Here is a 26,797-nt window from a genome sequence, read left to right on the forward strand (position 1 = left end):
TAATCAGCTGTGCTGCTCATCCCACAAATGCATGATCCTTACAAGTTGGACATCATTGCGAAGGTAAATAAACAGGCTTTCCAACGATATAAAATACAATGATCATTAGCATTGTAACAACAGAGAAATAATCCACCAAACACAAGTTTCCGAACTTTGTTTTTCCAGTTTAGTTTAGGGCCAAAATACATTTCTGATCTTCTGCTATGTATTGAACTATCCAGACCTCTCAGGTCATCTGGAACAGGACTGCTTAGTGTCCCCAGAGTCAAAACTGAACATGCAGAAGCAGCGTTCAGTTTTTATGCACCAAATATTTGGAACAAGCTCCCAGAAAACTGCAGGACCAACTCCAACTCTGAGTTCTTTTAAATCAAAGCTTAAAACTTTCTTGTTTGCTGCTGCCTTTAATCAAACCAGATAATGATCTTATACTGCACTATAACTTTTACTCTTGTGTGTTATACTCTATTTTAGCTTCTATTCTAGCTTTTATTTTTAGCTTGCTTTTTATTTTCTAATCTTTGACATTTTTATGTTTTTATGACTGTTTTAATTATGTCTTAATGTTCTTTTGTACTTTGTCTCAATGTTCTTGAATGTTTGTGTAAAGCACTTTGAATTGCCCTGTTGCTGAAATGTGCTATACAAATAAAGCTGCCTTGCCTTAAGGTGGGCTGTTAAAGTGGAACAGCTTTTCTCCTTTAAGTGACAAAGCCGCTCCTCTGAGTTTTGCTCGGCTTTTTAATTAATTTTTGATATTTCTTTTAAACGTTTAACCAAAAGCATTAATCGGTTAAAATTCTTAATGTCGGATAACGGTTAAACGGTTAATTATTAATACGTATCTCTAATAGAAATATACTTTCTCTATTCTATTTCTATGCTCATGTATAAAAAAAAAAAGACTAAGAATAACTCCACTGTTTCACTCAAATAGCAATTCTAAACCAGGACTGAAATCTTAAGGATTGCCACTTTAAATCAAACTGATCTTTAAGATAAAATGACTCACTTGAGGCAGCACTTCTGCCTCTACCTTTCAAATGCTATTGCTCTACCGGTTTCGGTGGGTTCTTCCCTGGCTGTAGTTTGAGCAAATTGGTTAGTGACCTGAGGTGCTGGAGCTAATATGTAACTTAACCACGCCTGGTTGTTGACTTGCTAATCCAACAAATAATCATGAATGATCCAACACCAGTCTGTTTGTTGTAGCCTCAGTTAACCTGCGTTCATCCTTGTGCTTGGAGTGAGAAGACAAATGGGGGGAATTATGGAAAACGTGAAACAGTTTCTTCAGAGAGTGGAGCTCGACAACCGGACCGCAGCTCTACTGACGGCTGCTGCCTGCGGTCTGGGAGCTCTGGTGGTTCTGGTTCAGAAGGTCTACAGCCACCAAGAGGCGCAGGACAAGATGCAGAGAGCCAGAAACCGGAGAGCACAAAGCCTGCAGCGGGCTGAACAGGCTGTTCTCCAGTACAAGAAGTCGGTAAGAGTTGAAGGAGACTTGAGGGCGTGTTTAGAGGGAAGTGACAATACTTTTACTGCTTTTAATTCAGACCTATACTGTATACATTAAGTTTTTGACAGATAACTAAATTGCATCATTTGTTGTCGACACGCTTACGAGCTTTGGGAAATGTTAATATCTGGACTACCGTTCTGCATCTGTCATTGTCTGTTCTATATGGTCTATTCTCATCGCAGACATTTTGACCTATAGCACGTGGAGCTCATTAATAATGTTGTTGTGATAATAATGTTCAATAATAATCAATAATATTACTGTTGATAGATTATGCCTTGGTCCATATATATATATGTATATATATAAATGAGCAAGCTCAACACTGCACAATATAGGGTCATGCAGCCTTTCACAAGTAAAAAAAAAGTGTTGCGAAAAGGGTCTATTGTTAAAGACTCTGCATCCGCACAAGTATTTGTTATTCATGCTGGTCTGGTTAAAGATTAAAAAAGCGTAGGTCAGGTTAACCTTCACAACCAGGCTCAATAAAACCAACGCGAGAGTGAAGGGACAACACAGCTGTTTGGGAGAATCATGGTTGTGTTGAGGCTTTAACTTACTTCAGAGTTGTTATTTTCTATAGATCATTTCAGTTGTAAACATAAACATTCCAGATGTGTCTCACATCAGCTGACAGGAAGTAAACATGGCCCCAAGCTACCCAGCGATGCAATTCAGTTGAAATGATCTTTAATTTCTTTAGAATTAGTTTACAACAATATGAATTGTCACATTGAGCTCTGGCAATTATATATATATATTTTAGTGACAAAATGATTCATTGATTAATGCAGACAATAATCAGCAGATCAGCTGAGAATCAAAATAATAGTTTGTTGCTGCCCAATATTTGTCATCTGTTAAGAATATTTAGCTAATTTATAAAAGGGATGATTATTGTCTAGTGTGTGAATTCATTTTCCATACACATGTTACTGTGTCATAGCCTGTTTGTGTGTGTGTGTGTGTGTGTGTGTCCTCTAGCATCCAGTGACCGACTCTGCTTTCATCTTGTCGCTGTCTCTGTCTGAGCTGACGAAGAACCTGCAGGACGGCTCGCTGAGCCCCGAGGACGTGTTTTACTCTTACATGGAAAAGGTTCAAAACCATCATAACACTAATCATTTATCACTTACCAAAACAGAACAGAACAATCATGTTTATAACTTATCTGGTTTTGTTTGTCTAGAATAGCTCAATGGTCCAATTTAAGGTTATCATCACATATCTTGAATGAATCATTAACTCTACAGAGCACTTAGTGTTCTCTCATTGTTACTAAGTCAATATTGATCTACTTGCTTGCACATTTCTTACTTGACTTTCGTGTTCTACAAAACCAGACTTTTGGAGGAAATCATACATATGAACCTGTCTGTGCTGTTTTTTTCTTTTCTTTTCCCACAGACTCTGGATGTAAACAAAGATCTCAACTGCTGCACCGGGATCTTGTTGGAGAGTTTTGACCAGCTGAAAACGGTTGCCTCCTCCAACAAGCGAGGTCTCTTGTATGGAGTTCCAGTTAGCATCAAAGAAAACTATGCATACAAGGTATTTTGTAGTTGTGTATTACCTTTGGATAGATGGATAGATTTGTATTGTTCCCAAAGGGAAAATTTCTTTCCACAGAACAGAACAGAGCAGCATTATGTGTTCCCCCCAGGCGGCAACCTCTGGGTCTAAAAAGTGAAGCCAATGGGAAAGAGCCAGCAGGGTTGCAAAAAGAAGTCTGATTGTATAGAAGTCTATGAGAAAATGTGCTCTTATCTAACACTGCTCTCTTTGCCTGTGTTCATTTTACAACACAAGAATTATGACTCGTCTTGCGGTGTGATCATTAATCTGGACCAGCCTGCCCAGGAGGACAGCGTGCTTGTTAAAGTTCTCAAGAGACAAGGAGCTATTCCCTTTGTGAAAACCAACGTGCCCCAAGCATTATTGAAGTAAATAATTTCTCAATCAATTTATCACAAATATAAGCTGTGACACTGTGTCACTTGTTTTTGCATGTGCAAAGGCTGTGATCTGTTTGTCATTTTTATATTTCATCTCCAGTTATGACTGTGGGAACCCCATCTATGGGCAGACCGTGAACCCCCACAACCTCCAGAAGACCAGCGGAGGTTCGTCCGGTGGGGAGGGGGCTCTCATCGGGGGAGGGGGCTCCGTGCTTGGTTTAGGCAGCGATGTAGGGGGTAGCATCCGTATTCCTGCCTCATTCTGTGGGATCTGTGGCCTCAAGCCAACAGCACGTCGGCTTAGGTGAGCGTCTCTGCTTCAGTCAGTTTTGGATAATCACTGTTCAGTCATGACACTTTGATCTTTGCTTAGTTTTAGATGTTTTATTTCTTTGTGTCTCGATCAGTTCACGGGGCTTGAGACCCATTTATGGAGGGCCAAAATCAGGTAAGTTACAGTCGTATCATCATTGCCTACATACCAAGTGTTGTCTGAAAAAGTAGTTTGGTGTTTCACTATGGGAATCACCTCAGTGTGACCAACTACGGAAGCTCCAGTGACACCACGTCTGTCAATGACAGTCAGGTCGAACAGTGTTAGGGCTACGCCCCCTCATATTACCACAGTCGACCGACCCCCTCACAAATCATTCTCGCTTTCTTCCCCTTAAGAAACTATAAGCTCCCTCAGCTCATCTAGGCTAGCTTGGATTTTCTACTCAACAGTTCACAGAAGACCCGTTAAGGAATACGTCATCAAACTCAGTTCCTAGCTTTAGTCTGGATTTGCTGAGTAAGTACTTTGAGTGCTTCTAAGTAACTTATTTGTTTACTGGTGTAGCTGGTGACTGTGTGACATTATACCTTACGGCTAACATATCGGACAAGGGCTGGCTTCACTGCTGCAGCTGCAGCAGTGAAGGGGAGACAGGGGGCGGGGCGGGCTGGGCCGCAGAGACAGGCAGCTGGTCAACAGACTAGCCATCAGCCTTGGTCAGAAAACCCTAAGCCATGGGGCAAACACTCTTTTGCTGCAGTTGCAGCAAGAAACCGCCCATTCTACCCCGGAGAAGGGAAGAAGAAGCGTGCGACCTAACACCCCTTGCGTCTTCCTCTCCCCTTCCACAAAGAAAAAAGAAAGGGGATGGAGGTGGAACACAGCCCCCAAGTTCATGTTTCAGAGACCCTGGTGTGTTCCACCGGACAACACCATTGTGGTAGCGTACATCAACTGCCATGGCGGCACTCACTCACTGCAGTTGCACAGGTTAGCTCAGAAGATAAGCATGTGGAGCAGCACCAGGCTCATGAACCTCTGAGTGACACATGTGCCAGGCGTTTTAAACAGGGGTGCAGATCTTCTGTCCCTGTACGGAGAGTGGACTCTCCATCCGCAGGTGGTGGAGCGGGTTTGGCAGAAATACAGCCGGGCAGCCGTAGATCTCTTCACCTCGCAGGAAAACGATTACTGTCCACTGTTTTTTCCATGTCAGACGTAAATGTACTTCTGGGGGCGGATGCTCTGGCCAACTCATGGCCATGCATTCCTCCCTCTCAGCTTGAACTCCCCCACTCTGGCCAGGGTGAGAGAGAGTTGCTAATCCTGCACCAAAGTGGTCGTCCAAGCACTGGGTAGTGGAAATATTACAGCTTCTAGCGGGCGAGCCGTGGCCTCTTCTCATAAGCAGGGATCTTCTGTCCCAGGCGAGAGGGGAGATCTAACACCCTCACCCAGACCGCATCGCGCTCTGGGCTTGGCCTTTGACAGATGGAACCTGAATTCTGCAGGCCTGCCGGAACAGGTCATTGACACCATTCAGAGTTCAATGGCCTCCTCCACTCGCTTTCTTTACAGTGGTAAGTGGCGAATTTTTGAGAAGTGGTGCGAGTCGAGGCACACGATTCCTTAACAGGCTGGATGTCTCGGGGCCATCATTGGCAAAGGCTGTGCTAGAGGCAAACACGCCAGGGTCTCGGTGAAGTTCACTGTGATGTTCACTGTCCAGTATCCAGACCAATATCGTTTATGGCTTCAGGAAATATATGCAATACAGGAGGGGTCTATATCTCTCATAGTGAAACACTGAACAACGTTAGAAAAATAACTTTGGGTTACTTAACGTAATCCCCAGTTCTTTGATAACAGAGTGAGGTGTTTCACCATCACTTCCCTCCTTGCATAGACACAGAAAGAAACTGGTCTAGAATGATTTGTGAGGAGTCGGTCGACTGGTATTATGAGGGGGCGTAGCCCTAACACAGTTCTGTCACTGACAGACGTGGTGTCATTGGAGCTTCCATAGTTGGTCACGCCGAGGCGATTCCCATAGTGAAACTCCTCACTCTGTTATCAAAGAACCGGGGATTACGTTAAGTAACCCAAAGTTAATTTTTCTTATGTTTCTTATTAAATTAGTGTCGTCAAGTCCTGGACCACTGGCGAGGGATGTGGAAAGTCTGGCACTGTGTATGCAGGCTCTGCTCTGTGACGACATGTTTTCTTTGGACCCCACCATTCCACCCATACCTTTCAATATGCAGGTATGTCCACTATAAACTGTTCTAAAGGGAGTATGTACTAGAGTATTTCTTGGCTGGGACCAGTAACTTCTTGGAGTCTCTCTTGGAGTCTCTGGCCAAGAAATAGTCTGGCACATAACCCCCCCCCCCTGTGAAATGGTGAATTGAACAAAATAAAATACAAACAAAAACAGGCATGTTTTGATGATGATAATTAATAGGCAGAGCATTAGTCGGCCATTAGCTGCTCTTGCCGTGGGACTATTTCTGTTGTTTTCTTGTTTTTTGGGGTTTATTATCTGTCTAGTTCGCCCTGGCACATGAGCCGGTAGCGGACAAAAAGATATGGGCATTGCCCTTGGGGCGGACTAGTTTCTTTTATTTTCTTCAATATATCCCATCAGCAAAATGCCAGCAAATATGGATATCTCGTTAGATAAAAATGTGAATTTTTTATTTTTCCAATACATTTGGACTTTTGGACTTTACAAAAGACCTGGAGTTATTGGAAATGTTTGTATCACCCAGCTGGCCTCTTTCGACACGAAGGAGCAGCAGCTTGTATCCGCAACCTCATTCTTTCGATCACTACCCAAAGCTCATGACCATAGGTGAGGTTTGGAACGTAGATGAACTGGTAAATTGAGAGCTTTGCCTTCCGGCTCAGCTCCTTCACCACAACGGTCTGGTACAATGCCCGCATAACTGCAGGTGCCGCACCGAACCACCCATCTCCTAGTCTATTTTACCCTCATTCGTGAACAGTGCAGAGACACAATTCTGAGGGCCCCAACTGCCCTGTCTCCCTACTGATCTGACAGAATGAAAATGTCTTGTCCTCAGATATACCAGAGCTCCAAACCTCTCAGGATCGGTTACCTAGAAAACGACGGCTACACACAACCGTCTCCAAGCATGGCCCGAGGCGTCAGAGAGGTCAAAGCTCTGTTAGAGCAAGCAGGGCACACTGTAAGACACACACACACACACACACACACACACACACACACACAAACACACACAATATGATCTACGGCCACATTAAATATGTGATGTGAGCTATGTGTTTTTAATGCGGATACTTTTTCCCTCTGTCATGTTTGCCTGTAGTTGGTGCCCTACACTCCTCTGAGGGTCAATGACATTGTAACTGATCTTATTATAAGGGGTCTCTTCGCAGACGGAACTACCACCCTGCTTCAAAAACTGTGAGTTCAAGTTCCCTTTAAGACGTTATTTAGTCAGTGTAGTCCTTGTTAATCACCTAATTAATTTGAAGATTGTGTGTAATTGAAGTGTCAGTTTTTCTAGAGCATTTCTAGTGCCTCTGCACGGCTCTCAAAATGGCGACAGCTAAGCCGTCGGCTCGTAGCTAACGGTGCTACTGTAACAGCGCTAACAGTAAAAACAAAGGCAACATTGCTGACAGAGCCAACAGTGTTAAACTGGGCAGGGGTAAACAGAGGGTGAGTGCTACGCTTCCGCAATGGCGGCAGAGCAGCGTCTGTAAACTAGCCAGTGGGGCACACTCATATGCACTAAATGGAACACATGGCAGGCCCAGCTATTTCAACAAAGCACGGAGAATCTCAGATTACAAAACACACAGAGGGAGAGTGACTTCATTCTCTGCTCAGGTAGACATTATTCCTCTATATTTTTACATAGCAAATAGTTGATGCTGCTATATTAATTCGCTGAATATCTTATAAAGAACCTTTTAAGGCCCAAGCACCGAGTGGTGCGAAAGCCCTATTGTAATTCAAGGAATTAGTCTTGTTTTTATATAACTCAAGCGCATTTTTGAGGGGCTACAGATACTCGAAAAACTCACGAAACTTGGCACATTCATCAGAAGTGGTGAACTGATTTGACCGCATCAAGATAAACGATAGGGGGCGCTAATTCTCCAGTCAGGTGCTGACTAACCATTGCAGAAGACAAGGGCACAATGAGATGGGCTAAAAATGGTGGAAAACAATGTGGAAAACATAACGGAAATATGGCATTTGTTAGTTTAATGCACTTCAGATTGTGGAATCTAATATAGTGCAAAATGATCGCGGTCAGCTCAAATAGTTGCGATCATGTATAACTGCGACAGGCCTAGTGAAGTCTAGGTAACACATAGTTCATCAAATGTATACAAAATGTCTAATATTTCATCTCCAGCACCACATACTCCAAGCAGGAAATCATATTTTACTCATCCATGCACATATAATACTGTGCACTACACACACACACACATATACACACACTAAGTCATAGTGCCACATACTCGCAACATGAAGCAAGTCTCATGTGACAAACATGATTCAATTTACATCAAATTTACATTGTGTGGTCAACACTTGATATACAGCAACATAATGTATAATTAGTATGTGTTCCTTAGCACCATATATTGGACACAGGAAGTGATTAACTCTTTCATGCAGTGTCCAATAGTCCTGTCAACCAACCTCCAGCAACAACACCAGAACAACACGGGGGTGCGAGAACCTGTTCATCGCTGCTTGCAGCTTTCATTTTTTTTTATCTTTTGAGATTGTCTTTTGATTTATTACTTTAATTAATCGTTTACTCTTCAGAATGTCAAAAAAAATGTGTAAAATGGCTTTTACAAGTTCCCATAGCTCATGGTGACATCTACAAATTGCTTGTGTTGATCGATCAACAGTCTAAAATCCAATTATATTTCATTTACACAGATGTAACAGAGAAAAGTAGCAAATTCTGACATTTGAAAAGATGCAATCAGTAAGTGCTTTTGCTTGATAAATGGCTTAAAGGTACAGTGTGTAGGATATGGTGATATCTAGTGGCGTGGTGGCAGATTGCAACCAACTGAGTACCCCTCCACTCACTCCTGAATGAATAATCCAAAATGTTTTGAAATGTTGTTCAATTCAATTCAATTCAATTTATTTTTGTATAGCGTCAAATCACAGCAGAAGTTATCTCAAGACGCTTTATATATAGAGCAGGTCTATGACCGTACACCATAGTTTAGAGACCCAACAGTATCCACCAAGCGCACTGTGGCCAGGAAAAACTCCCCGATTACTGGGAAGAAACCTGGAGCAGAACCGGGCGCAGGGCGGGCGGCCATCTGCCGAGACTGGATGGGGGGATAGATAGTTCTGACGGCTGGTCTACTATTTTGGTCCAACAACTCAACAACTATCAGATGGATTACCATGAATTGATTATAGTCCCTAATGGATGAACCCTAATGACTTTGGTGATCCTCTGACTTTTCCTCTAGCGCCACCATGAAGTTTACATTTGTGCTTTTGAGTGAAATGTTTTGACCATATTATAATCCCTTTGAACACATTTTTCTGTTGTGTGCCAATGATCCCTTTTTGCTTCTATTTTAGGAAGGGGGGCCCTCTGGACCCCTGTCTCAGACCCCAGGTTCTCCCCTACTACCTTCCTACGTGGTTGAAGAAAACCCTCTCATTCCTCCTCAAGCCCCTGGTGAGTTCTCTCCTTCTGTGACAGACATGCATAAATACAGACTATCCATCCATCCATCCATTTTCTACTGCTTATCCGGGGCCGGGTCGCGGGGGCAGCAGGTTTATAAACCCAGCAACGTTTTCCAGCTCTTCCTGGGGGACCCCGAGGCGTTCCCAGGCCAGCCGAGATATATAATCTCTCCAGTGTGTTCTTGGTCTACCCCGGGGCCTCTTACCAGTTGGACATGCCCGGAAAACCTCCAAAGGGAGGCGTCTAGGAGGCATCCTGATCAGATGCCCGAACCACCTCAGCTGGCCCCTTTCGACGCGAAGGAGCAGCGGCCCTACTCCGAGCTCCCTCCGGATGTCTGAGCTAAATGCCGGTGCGCAGCTCACTTGCATTATGACCAGATAGTTTTGTCCAGTGTAGCGGTAATGGATTTTCTGGATGGGACCATGAACTCGGGCTCAACAAATGCCATCAAATTTGAAAACCCTCGCCTTCAACAAAGCTTCTTTAGCTATTATCTTTGAGATGAGGGCCGTTGTTAGCTCTGCACGTCTGCTAGCATCAAACTTGCTTCGTTTGGTGACAAAGCTAGCCATAGATTGTTGATTTGTCGACGGGCCAAGGTCCCCACCTTCCGCTGGGTGCTACAGCTACGGCTGTATTAGTCTCTGCAAGTTGTTTGTTTTTGACGTCTGTGGCAGACTGGGCTCTGCATGTTGTTGTTTTGTTGTTTTTTTGCACCAGCCCATCTCACAGCGCTATACTGCCTTCATGCAGGAAAAGGCAGAACTGAATGTGCCACACACGTTTCACCGGCGCCGGCAAAAATAGAGGAATATATATAGGACTAAATATATTATGAAAAGACAATAGTGATTTTTTGATTTTTTATTATTTAATGACTAATCCAATGTTCGAAAATCATAACCCATCCCTAGTAGGCGTAGACTACTTCAAAGTTTGCGGTACCTCTCCCCCTAAACGGCGGCATTTTGATGCTGATGGATCCGCGCATTAAGCACCGCCTCTCTGGCAGTGCCCGGCCGAAAGCCCGTGCGTAATGCATCACCAGAGGATTCCACTGAGCCGGTCCGAGCCCCTCGTGGGTTGCATCGGAAAGTAATACAGTTTTCATTATTTCTCAATACATGTTCATCATATTTAGCCTAATCCAGGCACACCTTGTTTTTAAAGGGAATGGGAGATGACACTCTGATTAGTTTGATTCCTATTACACCCAAAACACACCTATGATAAGATGATTAAGACACATTAAATATAACCCCTTTGCCCCTTGTGCCTTACTTTGCGCCCAGATTATGCACTGCTTAACTAGCAAAAGTGGAGTTAGACACGGACATAATGCACTTGCGCCATGCACTTTAGACCTGCACTATAGATCATTAAAATATGGCCGTTACGGTGTGATTTGATACTTAATGTGTTTTTACGTCTTGCTTGTCTTTTGCAGTCTCCTCGTGGTTCTGCCATGTTCAGTGCTCTCTCTGGAGTTGGGTAAGAAAGTAATTTTGACGTGACAGTTTGCTCTTGAGGTTTTGTCACTCACACGTTGCATGTAATGCGGAAAATGTCAAAACATACTGATTCTTTCTCCGCCTCATTTTTAGATCTGTTGCAGATCTGTGGAAGCAGCATGCTGCTGTTGAGGTACTGTTAGATGTCAGCTAATGATGCTTGTTCATGTATGAATGCATACAGGGGACTTTGAATTCTCTTGTGTTTTCATAAGGACTACATTCAGGAAACAATAGCAGATTGGAGAAGATGCAACATAGACGTGCTGCTGTGCCCTGTGACTGGACCAGCCTATAACTTCCTCTACTGTGGCAAGCTTATCAGTACGGTACACTGAAACGTACAATACACCATAAAAGGCAGACCACTGCTCCAACGAGCTAGGGAGTTATCTCCCTACATCATTCTCATGATTACTGTACAGAACAGCAATGATATTAGTGAATAACCGGTTTATATTTTCTGTCCTTCCAGTTGCTCTCTCTTACACAATGCTTTACAATCTACTCACCTTTCCTGCTGGCGTTGTTACTGTTTCCACGGTGACGGCAGACGATGAGGAGGAACTCAAGCACTATAAGGGCATTCATCAGGACCACTGGGACAAGCTCTTCAAACAGGTAAGAAAACACATGTCAGTAAGAGATGACTGATACCAAAAGATATAATACAGTCCTAATAAATAATACCCTTGTAAAGTTTTTGTTTTGTTTTAGTGTTTTTTTCTGGAAGCTATAATGTTTTTTCAGGCCGATTTGGCCAGAGACAGTTCAGAAAGGAGACTGTACTGAGAGTCAGTCTCCTGTATCTGTGTCGCACGGGTTTCGCCACTACCCCGCCCCTTTAGGAGACTAGCGGCATGTCCTGTGTCTATTAATTCCAAAGGGAGAAGTATATTCATAAATAAATATTGGACACATTTTTCACAAGCTACATATCTTCTAAACATTGACACTAAAATTACATTTTTCAGACAGACAGAACAGGAGATCATTGTATGAGACCTTTCTCTATCTCTGTCTCTGAGATCTGGCAGCTAACGCCTGTGAACGTCCTAGCTAACTAATTTTCATAATGCAAAATATGGCTGTAAGCTGTGTAAATATCCGATGTTAGCAAAAGAAAATATAAATACATTATGCAAATATAATCCAATCTGCTTTCATCCATCCACACGACAATCACAACACTTCCAAACAAGGAGCATGCACGGTTTTAAAACAAAATTTCTGCTACGTCACTGGCTTTCACCCCACCTATGGGGTGTTTAGCCTGTATGGTTGAAGTCGTGCCGTGTCCCTTTGCCTTTAAGGGAGGAAATTCCTCTTTCTGCAACAACACAAACATATGCGTGCACCGGAGCTTTTCGGTGGAACACAGCCCGGTTTCATTGCCAGGTCGTCAAATACACCGTATTGCGCTTGTGTTTTTGGTGAACGGCATGTATCCGTTTGCAACTAATGAGGGTGAGCATCGTTAACTCTCGGAACAGTGACGCTCACGCACTGTGGCGGCATGCCGGCATGGCAGTGCAATCAAAGGAGCGGAGACAGACATCAGTCACTGTCTCTTCCGTCCCTGCCTTCAAAGTCTCAAAAGTCACCCGTTTTTTTTATGTAAACCCATCCCTGGTAATATAGACGCTCCCAGAGCAACTGCTCCGGCCGTCCATTCACTCCGCCTGCGTAGGGAGGACTTCTGTTTGGAATGACAATCAATATGACACTTTGTGATTTTAATTATTAGTCTTTTACAAGTTTTTTTCATTATAGAGGAGGTAAAAGGCCTCATCAGCCCTTTGAATGGCTTGTTATAGATCCATGACCACAAAAACAGGTTTAGTTACAGGTCAGAGCATTATTTCTTATAATAAAGCTCAGGAACCTGCTGATGGTAATACACATCGTTGCTTTGTCCAAAAATCACATCACACTAACTACATAATGATCCATGTTACTTAGTGACTTATTAGTCACTTTATGCCAGTCTTCTCAGGTCAAGCCTGCAACTTGGGGTTATGTCGGGTTACCATGGCAGGGATTGCCTAACACCTTATAGTTTGTTCTGCAGAACAAAGTCCATGAGAGCTTTGAATATGGTCAGAACCTGTTCTTAATCATTTATCCCAAAACATACAGGCTAACCCGTCTTATCATATCAGTATGTTATATGATGTATTGTATATTATATGATTCAGATCAGTCATTTTGAGTTAATTTAGAGGAAGATAGAACCATGTTGGTCCACAGTTCAAAACTGGGTTGGATTGAACCCAGGGTTTGCATAATGCATTTTTGTTTGGTGATTTTCTTCGAGCATTTGACTACTTAATAGAATGCTTGGAATGCACATCCCTAATGGATAGCGCCATGGATAGTCCCAAGCGGGGCTAATGAATGAATGACATTGCAAGAAGCTATCTTTTATCTTCCAAGAGCACAATGACTACTGTCTAATCTTTAGTACAGCCTTTGTTTTGTGATCATTCCCTATTCCAAGCTGTTCTGCAATGACCTGCCACAATCTATCAATAAATTCTGCATCTTTGTACTCTTTTATTTCTTTATCATAAAGTGCTTTGTGCAGGGACTGGAGACGTGAATCAGTTTATCAGACGTCATTTTTGATGATGACGTTTACACAGACAGTGGCTCAAGTAACCCTTCTGTGGATTTGCAAAAAAAAAAAACAGAGATAATCGAACCTGTTCTGAAAACTTTAATGAGGGCCGAAAGGTGTGTAAGCGTGATTGACACAATGGGAGGTTGTATTTATTTTTAAATCTGCGACAATTTCGGACGAAAAATACTGACTTGGTGTGCAAAGGCCATGGTCTGTTTATTAAACTACTGCCAATTGAGCCTACTCAATTTTTCAGAGAGATAATTTTACGAACTTGTGATCTATGTTGACTTTTGTATTTCTCTGAAGTAAAGTTCCAACTAACTCACATTAGCCCCTGAACTTCAGTCTCAGGCTATTTAAGTGACTCTCTTAAAACAGTAGTTCCAGAGTTTGTCAGTAGATGGAGGCAGGAGACTGTGGTGGTTCTGGTTGCTGACTGTTGACTGACTGGATGTTGTGTTTGTGTTTAAGGCTGTGTCTGGAGGTGAGGGTCTGCCCGTGGCGGTACAGTGTGTCGCCCTGCCGTGGCAGGATGAGCTCTGCCTGCGCTTCATGAAGGAGGTGGAACAACTGGTCAATCAGAGCAAAAAGTAAGGCCTGGAGGCCACATGTGGGGCTGCTAACTTCAGGGTCTTCAGGTCAAATTAGCTTTGAATACACCCAGTGAATGTGAAAACACAAACAACTACACCTGTTAGCCGCATTATAACAAAATGAAATATGAGTAGAAGTTAACACAATTACTATTGCTTTAGCAAAGGTAGTTGAGTACTTGAAAATTTGTAATATTTTGAGTTTCACTCTTCTGCTCTACAAGGATAAACTCAGGCATTTTCTGCTCTTTGGCTTTTTAGGTCCATAATAAAGATTTAATAAATGTTAACAGTGAAACGGTTAAAGGGGACATATCAGGTTAATTTTTCAGGTTCATACTTGGATTTTAAGTTTCTACTAGAACATGTTTCCAAGCTTTAATGTTAAAAATCACATCATTTTTCCTCACACTGTCCGTCTGAATATACCTCTGTTTGAAATGCTAAAAGATAGTGCACCTTTGCAAAGGTAGTTCTCAAGCTGTGGGCGGTATATTCTAATGAGCCTGCATGTGACGTAGGAAGGTGAGCCAAATCTGAATGGCTTGTTGAATCACGTTTTCTGATCTAGTCAGCCCACAAAAAACTGACTGGGTTGTCGTATTTCAGTTTGTAGGTTGGTAGACACTCCAGATACCCAAAAGATAGTCTCTCATGATAAGTTCCCCTTAAAGTTGATATTAATGTTTACTGATTGTAAAAGTTTTCTCCTTCTTTGTTTAATTCTGTCATTGAGAAACATCAAGATTTTAACATTTAATTTGTATTGTACTGATAACATAAACCTAGACATTGTTTGCTTTTAATAAACATATTTGCTTTCAAATTAAGAGTCTGAATGACATTGACAGGCATGATTAGATGATCTTTATGTTTTGTTTTTTGCAACACCCAATGCAAAGCGGAGGGGACGGAGAGGCTCGCTGCATTATCCCTTACATATCCAATATAATTTGGTAGCCTAAATAATTCTTGTCAAGCTAAACCTCTGTAAACTGATTACTGTAGAGATAAAGTTGATATTAAGTTGTAAGAACCTTTTGCTAGGAATGCCTTGTCATAATTTATTGCCAGTTTGAAAAAACCCTTTCTCTGTTAATGTCATGTAGGTGATTATTACACAAGGAAAACAAATAAGGGGAGCTGTTTAAGGTATTTTTAAAAAGTGCAACATTTAATTTGCTCAAGTCCTGCCAGGAAATTTGTCACTGAAATTACAGTTTTCATCTGGAGATGCTTCACTATTAGCCGAGACACAGGAGGGAACAAAGGATGCAATGGAGTAACTTAAAAAATGAACACAGTTGATCCAAGTGTTACTATCTGTTGGCAAAACAGAGTCAGATGTCTACTTCCTGCATCTGGTTAGACTTTGTAGCCCGACCTAACATGAACTCCAGAAGCAGCTGAATCGTTATGGTGTCATAAAATATGAAATGAGTGTCAGGCACTAGACAATTCTTTAGTGTGACCTGTAAAACTACTCAACCCTGTCTCTTTTGAGAGACATCCTCCTGCATAGACCAGACTGGTCTGCCAACTAAGGCGTGTGGAGCATATTAGAGTTTTTAAAGTGGAAATCTCTGAGATTTGCATTTAAATAAATGTCTGTGATTGAGCCTATGGCCCACTGATTAAAGTATTACAATATTTATATTTTGCCGTATTATAAACTGGGTGTCTGTGGTGTCATTCCCGGAAAAAAAATACAGTTTTTTCTCCATTGTATACACACAAAATATGGAACTATGCACACAATTCTGAAAAGTTGAAACTCATTTACTGTACATAGAAATATAATTTATGTATGTATCAACAAAGACTCCAGACTGCTAAAGTCTAAGAACAACTCTGTTCTACAATAACCTGCTTCACGGCCGGTGTATGTTCCTCCCCGGCGGTAGTATAAGCAAATTAATTAGTGACCCGAGGTGCTTGAGCTCCATGATGTATATATAACTGAACCACGCCTAGTAGTTGACTTTATACCTCTGGGAAATCCATTAAATAATCCTGCATGATCCACCGGTCTGTTTGTTGTAGCCTCAGTTAGCCTGTGTTCATCCTTGTGCTCGGAGTGAGAAGACAAACGGGGGGAATCATGGAAAACGTGAAACAGTTTCTTCAGGGAGTGGAGCTCAACAACCGGACCGCGGCTCTACTGACGGGTGCTGCTTGCGGTGTGGGAGCTCTGGTGGTTCTGGTTCAGAAGGTCTACAGCCACAAAGAGGTGCAGGACAAGATGCAGAGCCAGAAACCGGCGAGCACAAAGCCTGCAGCGGGCTGAACATGCTGTTCTCCAGTACAAGAAGTCGGTAAGAGTTGAATGAGACTTGAGGGCATTTGGAGGGAAAGTTATAATACTTTTAATTTGACCTATACATTGTTAAATTTTGGCATAATTTATTGTCAACACAAGCTTTGGGAAATGTTAATATCTGGACTACTCTTCTGCATCTGTCATTGTCTGTTCTATGGTCTATTCTCATTGCAGACATTTTGACCTATAGCACATGGAGCTCATCAATAACATGTTACTGTTGATAGATTATGCCTTAGTCCATATACAGCATATTATCAAATGAGCAAGCTCAATACTGCACAATACAGGGCCATGGGACATCTGCACAAGTATTTGTTATTCATGCTGGTCTGGTTAAAGTTTAAAAAGCTGAGGTCAGGTTAACCTGCACAGCCAAAACCAATGGAGAGTGAGGGGACAACACAGCTGTTGTTTATTTTCTATAGACCATTTCACAGTTGTAAACATTCCAGATGTGTCTCACATCAGCTGACAAGAAGTAAACATGGCCCTAAGCTGCCTAGCAATGCAATTCCGTTGAAACGGTCTATAATTGCTTTATAATTAGTATACTTATTCTGTCTCACATACAATATGCTGCCTGTCAATGTTGGCCGAATTCCATTTAGCTGCTTCCCTTTCAGGGTTCTGGTATTGTACATGCTGTCTTACGGCTTTCTGAGACACTTGAATAGAACTGTGTCAAAGCCTGTTTGTGTCTAGCATCCAGTGACCGACTCTGCCTTCATCTTGTCGCTGTCTCTGTCTGAGCTGACGAAGAACCTGCAGGACGGCTCGCTGAGCCCCGAGGACGTGTTTTACTCTTACATGGAAAAGGTTCAAAACCATCATAACACTAATCATTTATCACTTACCAACACAGAACAATCATGTATATAAATAATCTGTTTATTTGCCTACTAGAGCTCAGTGTTCCAAGTTAAGGTTATCATTACAATATCTTGAATGAATCATTAACTCTACAGAGCACTTAATGTATGTCTCATTGTTACTAAGTTAATATTGATCTACTTACACATTTCTTAATTGACTCTAGTGTTCTACAAAACCAGGCTTTTGGAGGAAATCATACATATAAACCTGTCTTTGCGTTCTTTTCTTTTCCCACAGACTCTGGATGTAAACAAAGATCTCAACTGCTGCACCGGGATCTTGTTGGAGAGTTTTAACCAGCTGAAAACGGTTGCCTCCTCCAACAAGCGAGGTCTCTTGTATGGAGTTCCAGTTAGCATCAAAGAAAACTATGCATACGAGGTATTTTGTAGTTGTGTATTCCCTTTGGACATGCTGCTGTTGAGGTACTGTTAGTTGTCAGCTAATGATGCTTGTTCATGTATGAATGCATACTGGGGACTTTGAATACTCTTGTGTTTTCATAAGGACTACATTCAGGAAACAATAGCAGATTGGAGAAGATGCAACATAGACGTGCTGCTGTGCCCTGTGACCGGACCAGCCTATAACTTCCTCTACTGTGGCAAGCTTATCAGTACGGTGCACTGAAACGTACAATACACCATAAAAGGCAGACCACTGCTCCAACGAGCTAGGGAGTTATCTCCCTACATCATTCTCATGATTACTGTACAGAACAGCAATGATATTAGTGAATAGCCAGTTTATATTTTCTCTCCTTCCAGCTGCTCTCTCTTACGCGATACTTTACAATCTGCTCACCTTTCCCGCTGGCGTTGTTCCTGTTTCCACGGTGACGGCAAAGGATGAGGAGGAACTCAAGCACTATGAGGGCATCTGGGACATCTGGGACAAGATCTTCAAACAGGTAAGAAAACACATGTCAGTGAGAGATGACTGATGCAAATTATATAATACAGTCCTAATACATACTAACTTTGTTTTTGTTTTGTTTTAGTGGGTTTTTTTCCGGAAGCTATTATGTGTTTTTCAGGCTGATTTAGACCAGAGATAGTCCAGGAAGGAGATGGCGCACCGGGAGTCAGTTTCGTGTATCTGTGTCATGTGGGTTTCGCCACTACCCCGTCCCTTTATGAGACTAGCGGCATGTCCCGAGTCTATTTTCATTCCATTTTTGTTTGGTGGTTTTCTTAGAGCATCTGACTACTTCATAGCCTTAAATAAGCAATATGTAGTACTGACAGCTAGGGTTTAAAATGGGTAACAGCAGTCCAAATACAAAACATTGGAGCCGTGGTCCGTCCGCTCCTCCGGTGTGACGGATAGTAGTTAGTGCACATTTTCGCAATGTGAGGGTTACCTTCTAGACATGACCGCATTAGCCTCAGTAGCCCGAGGCTAATGCGGTCAGTGAACGGGAGCACACCGGCCAAAACAAAAACAGACGTTTCGGACCGGAATGGAAATTTAAAACGAGAACATACTGGCTGTAGCATTGTTGTCAGAGAAGCCAGTATTTAAATTCAACACGTAAATATTCTAATATGAAATGCTACCAGTAAATTGCTGCTAGATGTAACTCCAAATAGCCTACAGACATGGACAGATTATGATACAACGGCCCCTGGACTCAGACGTGTAGAAGGGCCTCCACCCCTCTGGCCCACACCTGAACTTCAGTCTCAGGCCATTTAAGTGACTCTCTTAAAACAGTAGTTCCAGAGTTGGTCAGTAGATGGAGGCAGGAGACTGTGGTGGTTCTGGTTGCTGACTATTGACTGATTGGATATTTGTGTTTAAGGCGGTGTCTGGAGGTGAGGGTCTGCCCGTGGCGGTGCAGTGTGTCGCCCTGCCGTGGCAGGATGAGCTCTGCCTGCGCTTCATGAAGGAGGTGGAACAACTGGTCAAACAGAGCAGAAAGTAAGGCCTGGAGGCCACATGTGGGGCTGCTAACTTCAGGATCTTCAGGTCAAATTAGATTGAAATCACCTAGTGAATGGGAAAACACAAACAACTACACCTGTTAGCCGCATTAAAACAAAATGAACACAATTACTATTGCTTTAGCAAAGGTAGTTGAGTTCTTGAAAATCTTTAATATTTTGAGTTTCACTCTTCTGCTCTACAAGGATAAACTCAGGCATTTTCTGCTCTTTGGCTTTTTAGGGCCATAATAAAGATTTAATAAATGTTAACCGTGAAATGGTTAAAGGGGACATATCAGGTTCATACTTGTATTTTGGGTTTCTACTAGAACATGTTTACATGTTTTAATGTTCAAAAAACACTTTTTTTTTTATTCTTACTGTCTGTCTGATTAAACCTTTGTTTGAAACACTAAAAGATTGTGCACCTTTGCAAAGGTAGTTCTCAAGCAGTGGGTGGTATATGCCTGCATGTGACGTAGGAAGGTGAGCCAAATCTGAATGGCTTGTTGAATCACATGTCTTCTGATTTAGGCAGCCCACAAAAAACTGACTGGGTTGTCTTATTTCACAGTTTGTAGGTTGGTAGACACTCCAGATACCCAAAAGAGAGTTTTTCATATGTTCCCCTTAAAGTTGACATTAATGTTTACTGATTGAAAAAGTTCTTTCCTTCCTTGTTTATCTCTTTCATTGAGAAACCTCAAGATTTTAACACTTTGTTTTGTTTGTATTGTATTGTATTGATATAAATAAACTTAGACATTGTTTGCTTTTAATAAACATATTTGCTTTAAAATTAAGAGTCTGACATCACATGCATGATTAGATGATCTTTATATTTATTTTTTGGCGAAAATCAGCATCCTGTTTGGACATTAGTATGTGTGAAATAAGTCTTTGTTTGTCTAAACAAAAACTGACAGCTTTCTATGATAGGATGAGTGAGAATAAAATAAAGTGACTGATTTCTCATAAAGGAACTGCTGCTGTTATTTGTTTCCACAATAGAAATGTTGAAATTTGTTCTGAGGTTGGAAGTCACTAGAGATGTTCTGATACCATTTTTTCCTTCCCAATACCGATTCCGATACCTGAACTTGGGGTATCAGCCAATACAGAGTACTGATCTGATATCAATATCTATTGTTAGTATTATTAATATTATTATTATTTAACAGCTGCTAACTACTGACCATGTATGGCCTGGCTCAGGTTAAACCCTTTGTAAAACATTAACAAATACATATAATTCTTTTATTATTCAGTTTGTCAGTTACAAAGAACATAAATAAATGAAGCCAAGAATAAATAACAATTCTGTATTCTCTCAGTTGTCTACTCAGTGGACAGCCTGTGTGCTAATCTGTCCTGCATGGTGCAATATTCACACACCCTACTCAGGTACAATGCCAGCATTTGTACCCTTTTACGTACATCCTTGTACCTTGTTTGAGTTTAGCAGCTTGCAATTTAAAAAATTAGTCTTTAAATAGGACAGGAACAGCAGTGCAACAGTATCTTAAAAACTAAATCTAGAAATAAATATAAATTCCTTTAATAATTTGTTATAGTGCTGCAGCCACAATTGAAGTTGTCGTGCTCTTTCTCGTGATGCGTCTTCAAATGTTTTCCACTGGGAAATATTACCAAATGGCTGACATTTCCCTCGCTCTGTCTACTGTTAGCGTTACACTCTCCACTAGCACCGCACTGTTGTTGTTTTGCCATTGTCACGTAACAAACTACCTGCAATCAGTTCTTCTTTGCTGCTCTAAAACAGTAGTTGCCAGTGGCAGCCATGATACATCCAGGGCGACAGCACAGTGAAAGCTACTGTTTTGGAGTGGCGAAGAAGAATTGATTTCCAGTTAAACAAATCGTTTTTTTTCTGGGTTGATAAATTATGGTATCAGATCGGTGCATAGACTGGTGTACTCGCCGATATCCAATCCCGAATTTTGGGCATTGGAACAACTCTACAAGTCACCAAGTCGTGATCCTCTGTTCCTTCCTCTGTTCATTTGGGTCTGGTTTGAGTTGATATTTAACGCTTTTAAAACCTGTACAGTGAACACGTTTTTGTTATTGAATATTTAACAAACTGAGTTTATAAAGTGTGTTGTACCTTTAAGGCATCCAGCATCTGTGAGGGTCCAAAACCTTCGTCTTCATCCTCCACCTCTTCCTCTTCATCACTTTGCCAGAGATGAGCGCAGATCATTTTCATTCTTATTGTGAGTGATTGTTGCGCTGATGCCTTAACAGGAAACAGAAAAGAGATAAAGGAGACTAATGACACATGGCGCCTCCATCTACAAGGCCAGCGCACCATGTCGTCATATTGTGATTACCCCGTGCTATTGTAAATATGTGTTTCTGTTGGGTTTACATAAATTTACATATGTTTTAAAACTCTCCTGGGATGGGAAACCATTAGGGACAATGTTAGTGTTTTCCATTACAATCGCCCACGTTTGCGCTGCGGTCTCATTGAATGGAAATGGCCGTGTGCGTGCGGTAGAGGAAGGAGGGCACATTAGGCGAGGAGGGGAGCTGGAATTGAGAGGTTGTTCTTAGCATTATCTGTGGCACATAGAGAGAGAGTGTGTGGCTCTCGCTGTGCCACTCAGTCAGGGAGCATTAAGCTTTAAGAGGCAGTGAAGAGACTCAGGTCTTCAGAGGGAACTTGACATTGTTCATAAATCCCTCAGGATCTGAGACAGAAGCAATGACAAGTACACACACACACACACATACACAAAGTCAGTCTGCAGATTGCCCCATTAAATACATTTACCAATTCCAATTTGGCAGTCGTGTGTATTATATTACATATTAAAATCAATTTAAATGTTATTAATATACCGTAGCACTTTAAAAACATCACAGATGATCAAAGCATAAGTGATATAGTGCAAAAGACTCAGTTTGCAAAATAAGATAAAAAATAAAAATGGTGACCATCTAAATTCAGATTTTTCCATTTAATCCTAACATCTTATTTCAGTTACACAATACTAGCATATAACACACACGTCACTTTAAAAGTATAAGACATGTAATGTGTCAGACTGTAATCAAAATGTAAGACTTAATTTTTGCTGTTAGGTCCAACTTTCTACTAAGGGACTGCAGATGAAAATTATCAGTTTCCGCAATCACAAAGCATTTACATTTTAGTAAACAATTACTGTAAACTAAATGCAAAAAGCAAGTTTTTATAGGCCTTTGTCACAAAAGACATTTTGACATGTCGCAGTAGAAAAAACGGGTGTAAACATAAAAATGAAAGACACGGGAAACCTCTGTTGGTCTGGAGGAGCTGCAGCATTTATTTCTGCACAAACGTCCACTGTAGATTCACTAGATATTCTCAGAGCAAAACTAACTCTTCTGCAGTGTGGAGTGTGCGCGCATGAACGTGAGGTGGAGCGAGAACAAGCGTGGTGTGTGAGTGAAGGCAATCAGGCAGAGGACCAGAATACAGCAGAGACTTCGGCCCTGGGTTGCGTTCGAATAGTCCTTTTTGCTTAGGAAGGTTCCTAACTGAGTGAAATGACCCGGAAGTACCTCAGTAGCAGCCATGATAAGAGCTGTTCGAATTCACCAAAAGTGAAGGAAAGGAGCTTCAATGCTTCCTTTATTATCTCCCATAGCATAAGATACACTGGACCATCCTTTACCAAAGGAAACGAGAGAATAACATCCCACAATTCCTTGCGGCCGTAGTATTTAAAGCGACGCACCATTCGGCCGTTCATAATAACAAACTATATGCTTATCTTGCATATTATTTTCATACGCTCATACACTTATTGGGATTCATGTTGAATATGAGTGGACAGTGACAACCATTTCGTTTCACTTTATTTTTAATTAATTATTTATTTCGAACATGTAACAAATACCTCAGTAAAAAAGAAAACAAGAATAACTAATAAAATGAACAGTAAACAACCAATTAACAAATAATCAACATAAATAAATATTAAGAATATTTCGAAAAGAAGTTGGAAGAAGTACAGCCTACACTTACAGTATATGGTCCTACCCCTTCTCCATAACTCGAACAATTAACTCAATAGTTATCATATATTCCTGTTTATTTAAATTCCAATTGGGTAATGAAGTGATATTTTTCCACGTTAGGTCAGATGATCCTTTATTATATGTTGATAGAGTGTTCCAGCAGCAGGAGGAGGAGCTGTGGTATATCTCTTTCACAAACCGCAGGTGAAGGAGTCTGTCACTGAAAGACCTATTTAATAACGCAGAGAGAAGCAACGCCTTTTGTAGTCCATCTTCAGAACATTGTAGTTTCACCACAGCAGACTGACGTCACTAACATCCGCCGCCGTCGGAGCCTAGTGAAAGAGCAGTCGGATTCTCCTAACACCGCTGTTGTCTTTTCCTAACTCCTTCTGAATTCTCCTTCTCATCTTTCCTTGACCTCATGACGTTTTCCACTCATGTCAAGGAAAAGGGGTTAGGAAAAGACGTTAGGACGCAATTATTTGACTATTCGAACGCAGCACTGGAGACCAAAGCTACGGTCTCCTCCGCGTACTACGACCGCGGCCAACACTGTTTTGCAAGACGGGCTTCACTCGATATAACTTTCTGGTTTTAGTGCTTCCGTGTAGTTTGTGTTGGAGTCTGATGGTACGTGTCCACAGGGAGTCTGAACGCATATGCGCGCGAGGGAAACCGACCCGGGTGATTTATACCTGTAAAAAGTTACAAACAGTCCCTTTAACTTTTAATTATTAGTCCCCCTTTAAAATGAATTACACATAAACAAAACAATAATAGTGAAAATTACACAGGAAATGCAGCTATAACCATAGCCTACTCTTGCTACTGCATTACACACTTTGCTGCAGCATCTCTTACTACAAGTAGCAAGGAATGCTGATTGCTTGTTAACATGAAGGGTTGAGCCGAAATGGCGTCTTTGCAAGCTTACACACACACACTCTCTCTAACTCAGCAAAACTACGTAAAATACATTAATAAAGTCACTTATTATCAAGTATAGTGGAAAACAAAATATAGACGAACCTTGTGTCCTTATCAGCCAGGTGCTAAACAAACAAAAACCTACGAAACACCGTGTTTTAGAGGACACACCGGACGTTTAACGGTTTAACCGTTACCGTTGGTCTTTTTCTTTTTTCCGGTATTACCCTTTCAAAATAAAAGCACCCACCTCTATAACAGGTAATTAAGGCAAGGCAGCTTTATTTGTATAAGACATTTCAGCAACAGGGCAATTCAAAGTGCTTTACATAAACATTCAAGAACATTGAGACAAAGTGCAACATTAAGACATAATTAAAACAGTTATAAAAACATTAAATATTAGAAAATAAAAACAAGCTAAAAATAAAAGCTAGGATAGAAGCTAAAATAGAGTACAACACACAAGAGTAAAAGCTCTAGTGCAGTATAAGATCATTATCTGGTTTAATTAAAGGCAGCAGCAAACAGGAAAGTTTTAAGCTTTGATTTAAAGAACTCAGAGTTGGAGTTGGTCCTGCAGGTTTCTGGGAGCTTGTTCCAAATATTTGGGGCATTAAAAACTGAACGCTGCTTCTGCATGTTTAGTTCTGACTCTTGGGACACTAAGCAGACCTGATCCAGGTGAACTGAGAGGTCTGGATGGTTCATAACATAGCAGAAGATCAGACACTTAAAAAAAATTAACAAATATGAAAACAACACACTATACAAATATATATGGACCATGCCAAAGGTCATTTACAGACAGTATCTGAAGGAAAACTTTCCAAATGTCATGATGTATAGCCTATAGTCATGATGCTAAAAATAATATTTGATCCAGGATTTAACTTTACTGTAGGCCCTATACCAGGGGTCAGCAACCTTTACTATCAAAAGAGCCATTTTAGGCCAAATTAAAAAAAAAAAATGTCTGAAACCAAAAAACATTTGATCATTGTGATGAAGGTAACACAGTTTATAGTCTAAGTATATAGTATATAAATCTAATGCAGTGAGGGTCAAAGTGCAAATGTACTACGGAGTATTAGGGCCACATTGAGGAGAAAGAAATCTGAGATTTCCAGAATAAAGTCATAATATTATGAGGAATAAAGTCGTAATATTATGAGGAATAAAGTCGTAATATTACGAGAATAAAGTCATAACTTTACGAGAAACAAATTATAATATTACGAGTATAAAGTCATAACTTTACGAGAAAAAAGTCGTAATGTTACGAGATAAAAGTCATAACTTTTCAAGAAAAAAAGTCGTAATATTACGAGATAAAGTCATAACTTTACAAGAAAAAAAGTCGTAATATTACAAGAAAAAAGTTGTAATATTACGAGAATAAAGTCATAACTTTACGAGGAAGAAGTCGTAATATTACGAGAATAAAGTCATAACTTTACGAGAAAAAAAGAAAATAATGCGTAAAATTACTACTTTATAATATTGACTTTATTCTCATAATACTCCGACTTTTTTCTCTGAAACTTCTGACTTTATTCTCGAAATCTCAGATTTATTTATTTTTCCTCAATGTAGCCCTAATACTCCGTCGTACCGTCGTACCGTAGACCTACAACAATGATAAATAAAAATGAAAATGTAAACACAAAATTTTTTCATTTCCATTTTTAGAAATCCACAGGGAGCCACTGGAGAGGGGCGCATGTGGCTCTGGAGCCGCAGGTTTCAGACCCTCGCCCTATACAGTGGCTATAATGAAAGAGTTGGAAAAGTAAGATGTAAAGGGCATCTGGCCAAAGCTCAGCCTGTTGTAATCATACCGCAGAACCACCCAACAGCACCTGGCAAGCCAAGTGCTCTTCTCATGTAACGTCTCATTGATAAGAGCAGCAAACACCTCATTTACAGGAACCTTAGGCTATAAGATCAGGTACTTTAAAAGCCATCCAAACACATTCAGACCCTGCCCGTGTGCCAGCAAATAAAACACCTTGCTATCGCCCCAACTAAACTAGGATGATTCTGTCTTAATGTCCCATTTCAGGGACCAAGGAGTCCATAGTCTTTATGGCTCCGCAGAATTGCAGGTAGTAATGTCTGACGCAGCAGGGCGTCCTGCCTTTCAGATGATCAAAGTGACAAGTTCAGCCCGCAACCAGAGCCACTTACAGGAGACATCAAGAAGCAGCAAGATTGGCAGCTTTTAGGGTCTTTGGTCCATTTCATCAGCCATTACTACCAGCAGAGGCGACGTGCTGTGGAGGACTAGTGGGAGGAGGGGAAGGCAGATTAACAGACAGCTGATACAGGTGTATAGGCGGTATCAAACAGCAGCTCTGTCAATACAGCAGGCTCCAAATTTCTTCAGAAGGGGCTGGGATCCCCAAAGTATGCCCACCGATTTCACTATGACAGGATTAACTGGGAGCTCCGTATGATTTTCGCAGATTCTG

At 41.3% G+C, this 26,797-nt stretch overlaps 1 protein-coding gene and 1 long non-coding RNA gene across 6 annotated transcripts; one reads left to right on the forward strand and one right to left on the reverse strand.

The window, feature by feature from the left end:
- The first annotated feature begins 1,139 nt into the window (after window positions 1-1,139).
- Window positions 1,140-20,321, forward strand: LOC141767868 (vitamin D3 hydroxylase-associated protein-like). Of its 5 annotated transcripts, none has more exons than XR_012593955.1 (15): window positions 1,140-1,489; window positions 2,513-2,626; window positions 2,936-3,079; window positions 3,338-3,471; window positions 3,584-3,790; window positions 3,894-3,934; window positions 5,903-6,027; window positions 6,850-6,975; window positions 7,117-7,214; window positions 9,393-9,492; window positions 10,955-10,998; window positions 11,112-11,151; window positions 17,941-18,054; window positions 18,201-18,343; window positions 19,238-20,321. XR_012593955.1 is itself a non-coding variant. In XM_074635556.1 (15 exons), exons 1-15 carry the CDS (start codon window positions 1,262-1,264, stop codon window positions 19,358-19,360), a joined length of 1,776 nt encoding a protein of 591 aa, XP_074491657.1. In that variant the 5' UTR covers window positions 1,140-1,261; the 3' UTR covers window positions 19,361-20,312. The 5 variants fall into 5 exon arrangements, 4 of the variants coding, with proteins under 4 accessions (XP_074491657.1, XP_074491658.1, XP_074491656.1 ...); XM_074635556.1 differs by having other exon boundaries at window positions 17,941-18,049; window positions 19,238-20,312; XM_074635557.1 differs by lacking the exons at window positions 17,941-18,054; window positions 18,201-18,343; window positions 19,238-20,321 and adding exons at window positions 11,234-11,342; window positions 11,494-11,639; window positions 14,116-15,517 and having other exon boundaries at window positions 3,380-3,471.
- On the reverse strand, window positions 11,528-24,556 carry LOC141767870 (uncharacterized). Its single transcript, XR_012593956.1, has 3 exons — window positions 24,426-24,556; window positions 21,490-21,621; window positions 11,528-11,629 (listed from the first exon to the last, which is right to left on the reverse strand). It is a non-coding gene; the product is annotated as an uncharacterized LOC141767870 (long non-coding RNA).
- Between the last annotated feature and the right edge of the window lie 2,241 nt (window positions 24,557-26,797).

The sequence above is a fragment of the Sebastes fasciatus genome, chromosome 5, assembly GCF_043250625.1.
Source record: "Sebastes fasciatus isolate fSebFas1 chromosome 5, fSebFas1.pri, whole genome shotgun sequence".
Taxonomy (NCBI): Eukaryota; Metazoa; Chordata; class Actinopteri; order Perciformes; family Sebastidae; genus Sebastes; species Sebastes fasciatus.